At 42.5% G+C, this 9,975-nt stretch overlaps 1 protein-coding gene across 1 annotated transcript in view; it reads left to right on the top strand.

The window, feature by feature from the left end:
• SYNE1 (spectrin repeat containing, nuclear envelope 1) overlaps nt 1-9,975 on the top strand; it is a 424,261-nt gene that overhangs the window by 209,404 nt on the left and 204,882 nt on the right. The window contains exons 53-58 of the mRNA XM_012735121.1: nt 3,350-3,486; nt 3,695-3,872; nt 4,582-4,764; nt 6,694-6,837; nt 7,157-7,312; nt 8,801-8,965. Coding sequence (XP_012590575.1) covers nt 3,350-3,486; nt 3,695-3,872; nt 4,582-4,764; nt 6,694-6,837; nt 7,157-7,312; nt 8,801-8,965 — 963 coding nt within the window. The remainder of the gene's footprint in view (nt 1-3,349; nt 3,487-3,694; nt 3,873-4,581; nt 4,765-6,693; nt 6,838-7,156; nt 7,313-8,800; nt 8,966-9,975) is intronic.

Genomic DNA, 9,975 nt, shown 5'->3' with positions numbered 1-9,975 from the left:
GTTCTCACAACAAAGAAACTAATTTTTTAGATGGAGATAAGGATAAGTTTGCAATCTATAAATATATCAAATCAATATGTTGTATTCTACTTATTCAGTGTTGCATGCCAATTATAGCATGCAAATATATAGGGAAATATATATACACATAAATATAAAATGGAGTTAGTAGCTCTAGTACTATGAATGCCTAGAAAAGTTTTACAGAACTTTTACAGAACACTGGATTAGTAGGGCTCAGGGCATTGTTTTGCTGTGAAGAAGGGCTTGTCATTATTGATGATGATATTACTAATAATCACAAACCTTCACACACATTAATTTTCTGTAATTAGCTTATGATATTTAAGAAATCTTTTAAAAAGTCAAAATGGATCATCATCTATAAACTACAAAATGTCATATTTAAAAAACATTGTTTATGACGTTTGCAAAATTCCTATCTCTTAATATTCTTGGGGTTTTTTGGTGTTGAAAATGTAGGCATTTTCTTAACCTCTGTAAAATTTAGGGGGAAAATTACTCAGAAATTAACTAAAATTATGACTTGATAGTCATAAAAATGACTCTACTGAGTTGTTTGAAGCTATAAAATTTTTATATGTGTTAATTTTGATCAAAAATCCTCTCAAGGAAAGACTTACTATGGTGAAAAATAGTAGATACCAGTTAAATGTCTAGAGTTTCAAAGAGAAACTTTCTAGGTATTAGTCAAAAATTTTGTAAATAAAAATATTTCAAAGAGAAACTTTCTAGGCATTAGTCAAAAATTTTGTAAATAAAAATATTTGAGGATCCTCTAGCCCAGATACTAATCTAAAGAAAAAGAATTTTCAATCCAAGAGAAGACTACCTTTCAGAATTACAGTATAGGTAAAATGCCCATCAAGTCCAAGATCCATGTTCCCTAGCAGGATGAGTGTTGACGAAGTAACGTACCCCCAAGGAAGAAGCCCCGAGATGTGGGCAGGAGAGCAGAGAACCCTGCCATATAAGCTGAGTCTTGAGTAGTTACAAGTCTAATTATAAGAGCCAAAATAACTGAGCATTGAAAAAACACAGGAGAGCAAACTATAGAACAGACTTGAGGCAGTTAGAACATTCCAGAAAGAAATGTTGCAGATGTAAATGAGGGCCATGAGAGTCAAGGTGCAGAGCCCAAGTGTTTTTGTCAAAAAACACTTTGGCAAAACAAAAGTTGCTTTGTCCTTGGCAAATTATACTTAGACTGGAACAGTCTATGCCGATTATTTATTTAACACAGTTTCGCTGTAGAGTTATTTTATAATAATGGCACAAACCAATAGCATAGAGGGTAATGCCTCATAGTAAGACAATACAGAAATAACATGTTGCAAAGCAATAAAAAATTAGCTATGTGATTGTCCCAGGCAATGTACATTTCTGCCAAGTCGATTCTAGAAAAAATCAACTTAGCCAACCAGGAGCTGATGTCTAGCGACTGGCCCAAAGTGATAGCCCCACCTGAGGATTTTGTGTGGCCAGAGGTCTGGTGGGGGTGGCAGAATGAACTTCTTGGCCACGGCTCTCACCACTGCCTGCTGAGGCCTCGCCTTGGGAGGGGCCGCACTCACAGTCTCCAAAGAGAGCTACTTAGGTCAGTCAAGAGTCCTCTTGTCCAGACCCAGCACGCTCTGTGAGTAGGTGCTCACAGATGTTCGTACCTGACTTTTAAATCTCCCTGATGTCACAATCTCTCCTCCGTATGTTTAAGTGAATAAACAGTAGCAAAACAATTTTGATGACATCACCTTCACACATTCATAGCAATAAAAATGTCCTAACCCCCACTTCAAGACAAGTCATTCAAAATGACTTCAAACTCCAATGTTGTCCAAAATAATCTTCAGGCCATGGACTTGAAACCATAACCGGTCTGAGCACAGCACTGACGGAGGCTCTGTCCCGAGTGGCCAGGCCAGCCCTGGTCTCCAGTATGGAACGAGAGGGAAATGGGTGAGGCCAAGACGATGCTTAGTTTTCACATTCAGGTCAGCGAGAGGACAGAGATGCCATTTATTGGAGTGAGGAATGCACTCAGAGCTAGTTTGTTGAGAGCTTGTTTATTCTACCAATTCAGGCCATCTCTGGATAAATATCTCTGAGAATAATGGGAGCTCAGGGCAACAGCTACCTGAGGAGTTACTCACCTTTTTGTCCCTCCTCCTTCATTTTTTCTTCCCTTGGCAATACCATTATCATTCAGTCCCATCTAAGTATCTCAAGTCCTTTCCCTGCTAATTTTATCAACTTGGCACTTAGTAGTGTGCCAGGAAGTGTGCTAAGTTTTGGATACCCAGATCTTGTTTGCTGCTAACAAGAGCCCTATAACAGAAGCCCTCTGATAGCAAAGCACGTTGTGTGACTCAGTGTACGTGGCCTTGACTTCAGAGATGGACTTGCCAAGTTCCAAGACATTGTTTGGACGAGATGTGCACAGAGCTGCGGTTAGTCAAATATCTTTCCATTTAGGCATTTTGGGGATGGGGGTTCTCAGAACTAGTGAAGTGATCGGCCCTTTGCAGATATTTGGCAACTATTTAAAGGCTGTATGAATGAAATGATGAAATAATTGAGTTACTAGTTAAATCACACCTGTGAATTTTAAGATATCTTAAAGTGAAAATTAGGTGTATCTGCTGCATAAAATCATTGACTGTACATATTCTTGTAAAGATTGATTTACTTATGCATACAAAACTGGGGTACAAGCCAGAGGTGCAAGGGCAGTGAGAGGATTCACCAGAGACAGAGTGGGGAGCAGAACAGACAGACTGACAAAGTCTACTGCTGAGGGGAGCAGCGGGCAAGACAGGAGAGGTCTGCTGCACCATGTGGATCAGCTCTGTGGCCAGGGATCAAGCTTGTGCTACAGTGGCTGTGGACAGCTTCACAGTGCTGTGCTTTAACTTGATGCACCAATGGGGGGGGGGGCTACTATAAATATTTTTAATTCAAAATGCTTTTGTTTTGAAATTATTTCTCTTTATCTTTAAACAACGTATATGGATATACTTCTTGCTGCTTGAATCAGACTGATTTTACACAACTTAGTCTCTTTTTTCTTTTTCCTACTCCCTTGAAGGTATTTGGTCATGGGATCAGTTGATGACCTGGCAGCATTTGATGCTGGGGTGTCCATCCCTGAACAGCAAAGAGTACAGATTAGCTGAGTGCTCTCCTTTGCTCTGCGGAACCCTGATAATCAGTCTCATTTACTGAATTTATAGATTTATCTCATTCGAACTATATAGTAGGATTGTATATGTGAATAGTATGTGATGTGCCACTACCCAATTTGAAATCTACTCTCTGTGATTCCTCATAGGAGGTTCTAGATGCTCTACAACAAGCAGAGTCCAAGACCGAAGACCTGAAGTCTCAGCTGAATGAACTTTGTCGATTTTCCAGAGACTTGAGTTCATACAGTGGGAAAGTTTCTGGTTTGATTAAAGAATACAATTGGTAAGCATGAACCCTACTGGCATTCCGTGTTTTTCTACACATCCATTAGCGGTGTGTTTTTAGGTGTGATTTCAATAATAATATAAGTGAATCATTAACCGCATTGCTTGGTGATGTGAGCGTATACATTAAGAACTGCGGATTTTATCAAGCATTACTTTAATCTAGTTTATCATACCTTTTCTTCCCTTAATATTTGTTCCCTTAGTCTTTGTTTGCAAGCATCCAAGGGCTGTCAGAATAAAGAACAGATTTTGCAACAAAGATTTCGAAGAGCATTCAAAGATTTCCAGCAGTGGTTGGTTAATGCAAAAATCACTACCGCCAAATGTTTTGATATACCTCAGAATATTAGTGAAGTTACAACAAGTCTTCAGACAATACAGGTAAGGGTGTATCAGTATTTCTAGTAATGGTGTTTCAGTGGACTCAGAAGGTACTTCTGATTCTTTTTGTAAACAGCTTATAGTTTTGCTGAAGAAACACAAATTTCAAATAAATATTTGTTTAAAACAATTGATTTTGTACATGAAGAGAAACTAGCTCATCCCCACAAGTACATGTATTTTTATATATCAGTGGAGGCTTAGGTAATGAGGAAAGTCTGTGCTCCAAACCTTATACTTAAGCATTTCAGGCCCTCCTTGGTGGAGTAATGGGTTAAAGCGAAGCACTGCAAGGTAGTTGCAGCCACTTCAATGCCAGTTCAATCCTTGGCCCCGGAGGTGACCCACATCAAGTGGCAGACCTCTCCTGTCCCCTCAGCAGTGTGTTTTAGTCAACCTACCTGTTCTGCTCCTCACTCTGTCTCTGGTGAAGCCTCTCACTGCCCCTGCACCTCTGGCCTATAGCCCAGTTCTGAATGCGTAAATAAATAGATCTCTCTAAAAAAAAGAAAAGCATTTCAAGCAAATATTCTCACTTAGGTTTCCCTGTAGCCATAGTGGGCATATGGGAGATTATTAGGGCCAAAGTACAGGCCGAGTAAAGCAACTCCGGCAAAATAGACATGATTTCTTTGGTTCTACTGTAAACAAATTGAACCCTTGATGTGTTTGCATTTTATTTTGCCTAATCCTATGGTATGCTTTCTAGGAATTTTTATTGGAAAGTGAAAATGGACAGCACAAGCTAAACATGATGCTATCCAAAGGGGACCTCTTGATGAGTCTGTTGAGCAAAGACAAAACTGATGGAATCCAGGCCAAAATGGCAACTGCCAAAGAAGACTGGAAAAGTTTTCATTCGCATCTCCACCAGAAGGAGTCGGCTTTGGAGGTATGGTCACCTGCACATGGACACGCCCTGTGTTGATGATAGTTGTCAGTAGTGGAAACTTTTCAGAACATCCAGGTACCTGTACCAGTAACTGTGGTCATCCTTCTCTGGACATAAATAGAAAACTAGGCCCTCCCTGGTGGTGCAGCTGGTTAAAGCTCAGCACTACAAAGCTGGCCGCAGCCGCTTAAGCACAACTTCGATGCCCGGCCAGGAAGCTGACCCACGTGGCACAGCGGACCTCTCCTGTGTCACCCGCTGCTCCCCTCAGCAGTGTGTTTCAGGCGATCTGCCTGTTCTGCTCCCCACGCCATCTCTGGTGAATCCTCTCACCCCCTTGCACCTATGGCCTGTACCCCAGTTCTGTGTGAATAAATAAATAACTTCAAAAAGAATAGAAAACTAGCGACGAGGAGCAGCGTAGCGCTAGAGGGGGAGCCACCCTGAGGGATGAAATAGCATCCTGTGTGGTAGAGGGCGCGGATTCTGGGCTCCACCCTGCAGGGAACTGACAGGTGTGACATTCTGACACGATATTTAATCTTTCCCTTGAAATCCTTCCATTTGGGAAGTTGCTCAAGGAGAATGAACTGAAATACCCAGATTGGGCTGTGAATGCTCTGGATGAGAGGAAATGCCATAACTAATGCAGGTGTGAGGGTGGGGATCAAGGACTCAGGTGTGCTAAAGACAATGTTTCTGCAGTTTCATTTTAAGTCCAATTTATTATAATCATAACATACTGCTACAACACCATAATTTTTTCTTGCGAAATCATTTATTTTATGTACCAGCTCTTCTACAGAGAGAAATTTAGAGGTGTAGAAAGGATTTTTTTTTTTTCCTTTTAGAATAATACCACCTGGCAGAATAAAACCTTAATTTGATAATGACCATAAATAATATAGGATGGAAAAAATAGTAATGGAGACCTAATATCCAGAAAATGAAAAAATGTCTATTTCCTCACTTCTTTCCTAACCCAAGACCTTTGTTATTCTCCTGTATCAAGAGAATTCTTGACAATTGCTGCATGCCACACACCATCCATCTCACAGAGAGTGGTAGTCGCCCTTATGCTTAGACTACTCTTAAGCCTGCAGGGATCATTAGTGCAACTAATGATCTCACGCAACTAAAGATTAGTGCAACTAATACTCTCACACAAGTATTATTGCATCTGGCACATTTAACTGTGATTGCAAGATTGCCCAGATCAAGAGATGTCCAGAGAGGGTGAGTCAGGAGTCAGTTGCCTGTCTCCCTCACACCCTCCCTTTCTTCCCTCTCCCGCCCTCTCTCCATCCCGCCCTTCTTTCGCTCCTATTAAGAATGAATTCATTACGATGCCTTCTTATGTGCCTCGCACTGTGTTAGGCATACAAAAGTGACAGTCTTTCCCTCTCTTCAGGATGTTCCATATCTCGAAGGGGAAAGCGTATTTAAGAAGATGATTGCAGTATGAGATAGGTATATGAGGAAATGGTAGTCACTCAAAGCAGAAATGCAAGGAACTATTTGGAAATGTCACAAAGGTTTCCAGAAAGCTGACTTTTAACTTAGCCTTGAAACATTCTTTGAAGTTGCCAAGAAGAGTGTGCATTTCAGGCAGGAGGAATTGGACCTGGGGGTGCCGATTATGAATGGGGGATTTTGAGGAATTTACGATCAATGTGGGTATGTAAGAAGAGGGTATGACCTCTGAAAAAGGCTGGGGCATTTGGGAAAAATAATTTTTGAAAAGCTGGAGCCATAAGAAATTCTCAGAGAATGTTCAAAAATTCTATGGTTGTCAAGGCGAAGAACAGAAGCGGGGGTGAGGGGACAATGGCAGGATCGAGTTGGGATTTGAATGTCAAGTGAAGGATGTGGGACTTGCTATTAAAAAAATATGTATTTTTTGGTCTCTAACTGTCTAAAACTTTATAGAGTCTAAAAATCCAAATGAAGGACTTTGAAGTAAGTGCTGAGCCCGTACAGGGCTGGCTGAGCAAAACTGAGAAAATGGTGCATGAAAGCAGCAATCGCCTGTATGACCTGCCAGCAAAGAGGAGGGAGCAGCAGAAGCTCCAGGTGAGTAGCCCCGGGCCCTGAGGCCACCCTCACCCCATCCTCTGCACAGCCAGATGCATGCAAAACGTTCTGGAGTCAGATTGTGCCACCTTGAGATTCAGCGCATCCTTTCTGGGTTTCTGTCAGATTCTTGTTTTGTCTTTCCTCCGAGGTCTGGTTCGTTTCTGTCCTGCTGTCCTGTGCATAGCATGGAGATAGTAAAGCCCTCAGGTCCACGTATTACTTGCCAGTGTTTGATTCCTGTGCATTTTGGATCGAAGCTTTGTCCGCCATGTGCTTTCCCCCAGCCTCTCAATAGTAACTTGCTTGTGCTTTTCAGTCTGTCCTTGAGGAAATAAACTGCTACGAGCCTCAGCTCAACAGGCTCAGAGAGAAAGCTCAGCAGCTGTGGGAAGGACAAGCTGCCAGCAGGAGCTTTACGCACAGAGTGTCGCAGCTGTCTTCTCAGTATCTAGCGCTAAGCAATCTAACAAAGGTAATGCCCGCCTCGTGCTGAGTGTGAGTGTGGTGCTGCGTCACAGGTCTGCAATCTCGGGGTGCTGCCTCAGGCCCCCTCGAGTCAGTCACTTGTGTGTGATTGTCTCCATGTGGTTGTCTGAGAGGAGCAAGGCAGGGCTCACCCTTGGAGTCAATAGTCTGTGACCGGGGGAGATGCCCCTTCTCTATCACTGCACAAAATAGACCCTTGAACGCTGAACTGGTCCGTTCCCCAGAGTTTTTGCTTTGAAGTCTCAAAAAAACATAAACATAAGGCAAAATACAGAGTTTGGAAGCTAAAGAATCTTAAATGACTCAAAAACTTAAATTCAGAGCACTTTAGAAATCAGTGGATTAAGTATGAGTTTGGGGTATTATTATTATTTTTTTTAATTTGTCTAGGTTTCTCAGATTTGTTGCATAATCACAGGTAAAGGTGTGAGGATTTTGGTTCAGATTCTAAAGCAGGGACCCAAAATTGCAACAACTCTTGTAACTGATTAAATCTCTTCTTGGAAACACCTTAGTACGAAGGAAATGGGATGCCAGAAACTTCCAGCTGCTTTAACGCAGACCCACGCTGACCCGCGGCCAGACCTCCCGGGAGCTTTATGTAGCTCTGGACTTTGGGTCCCCGTCTTCCCCTTTTGCCTTTCAGACCTTAGCACGTGGGCACCTGCCACTATTTAGCCTGTAATTCAGCTTCACCTGCCGTGGTGTGCCCCAGCTTCTGGTCTGTTCATTGGGGCCCCGAGATGGTCATGCTTGTTGAAGTCTTGGTGTAAATAGGGGGTGTTTACACCCTCGCCTTTTCTATGAACAAGTCTCTTTTTTGTCTTGATAAAATCCTATGTATCTAAAATGGAATGAATTAAGAATATCTCGTTATTCAAAGGATATCTTTGAATTCACTTAGAGAATATAAAACGGTAAATACGTGAGTGTTTTAAAGACTGCAAACTATATTTCTAAAAGCATCTCAATGTTGGATATAACTTGCACTTAGTAAATAAAATCACATTTTATACTCTCATTTCTGAACTGCAGGGTAGTGTAAGATCTCAGGTGATTGTCTCCCTAGAACTCTAGCTCCACTGTAAGGTACATGTGAGATCAGCTGAGCCAGGTGCTGGCTTCAAATGACCTGGCTTCCTCCCCCCAGACAGGATATTAGGAAGAAATTTGACTGATTCTAAAAAGTTACAATCACCATAAGAAAAATCACCATAAGAAATAATCACCACTAAGTTAAGGGGCAGCAAATTTAGAATTATTTGTAATGTTCTGTGTGACTGAATTATTCCCCTATTTCTACTTAGAACTGGATCTCACACATCTCAGGTGAATTCAGACTCACACCATACGGGGGTGGCATATAGCCTACGTCGGAGGGCACTTTGATGAAACAGCTCTACCACTTGGGTTGTGTGTGGTCGAGCGGGCACCGTGGCTCAGATGGCTTGAAAGCCGTTGTTGTCATTTCCAGGAGAAAGTGTCCCGACTGGACAGGATCGTGGCCGAGCACAGCCAGTTCTCCCTGGGGGTGAAGGAGCTGCAGGACTGGATGACGGACACTGTCCACATACTGGATTCCTACTGCCACCCGACGTCTGACAAGAGCGTGCTGGACAGCAGGATGCTCAAGCTCGAGGTGGGAGCTCTCACTTCCACACTGCCTATTTTCTCAAAATTTCTCAAGGCTCCACCTGCCCGGGGTGACTGTCACACTCTACAGATGTCTCAGAAAGTTCTGGAGGTGACCCTGTTGCACAGGGTGGCCATGCTGTGGCTTTCCTGAATCATCTCCCACCTCCCCTCCCAGACCTGGTCACCCATAAATTCTTCATAAAAACATAAAGTAGCAACCCAAGTAGGAATCCTTGCTGGGTAGCCCAGTGAGAGACTGGTTTTGGATTCTATCACCCATTTATTCTGAGCAAGCATCTCGTGAAACATTTTAGAGAGTGAAACATTTCCTGTCTTGTTCAACTCACTTGTCTGCTTGTTTCATTTAGACAATTCCTTCTCTGTCCTAAGGAGTGAGTTCTATTTTGCATTTGTGATATAATAATTATACTGCATTTATTCATCTCTCATTCCTATGGGGGGTGGGTTAGAGATGGGGGGTCTTTTAAGAAATCAGCACCCTATCTTGATACCAAGGTTCAAAAATGAATAAAATGTGATTGTTGTTCTCAAGGATTTCCTTAGCTGAGGCTGGAGGCTGGGTCCCGGGCCGTGATAATAACAAGCTTGTAATCTGTAGACACGTGAAGAAGTGTGCTGGTTAGGAGGGACAGGTGGAGTCAACAGGTTTCTCAGGGACTCTGGCTCTGCCACTGACATTAGTGAGAGGCCTTACTGTTGCAAAAGCCAGCAAAAACCAATAGTGTGGTGTGTGAGAAGTTTCAAGCTGCAGCAAAAGCTAAGGCTTGAACCTGTAGAGGATGGCAAGGCCCATGTTAGGGACCATGATGAAGCTTCTTCACCTTTTAGGTGACCATGCCAGGTTTAGAACTTTGCATGAAGACTTCTTCTCCATCAAAGAGCAGTGATGATAAAGAACTTGAAATATTTGCATTAAAATAGATGCCAGCGCAATGGGTTAAGACACAGCACTGCAAGCTGGCCGCAGCCAGCTTCAGTGTAAGTTCAATCCCC

This window comes from Condylura cristata, unplaced genomic scaffold, assembly GCF_000260355.1.
Source record: "Condylura cristata isolate star-nosed mole 26May11 unplaced genomic scaffold, ConCri1.0 scaffold00001, whole genome shotgun sequence".
NCBI classification, from domain to species: Eukaryota; Metazoa; Chordata; class Mammalia; order Eulipotyphla; family Talpidae; genus Condylura; species Condylura cristata.
The sequence above is the reverse complement of the archived record's forward strand: the minus strand, read 5'-3'. Positions and strand labels throughout refer to the sequence as shown.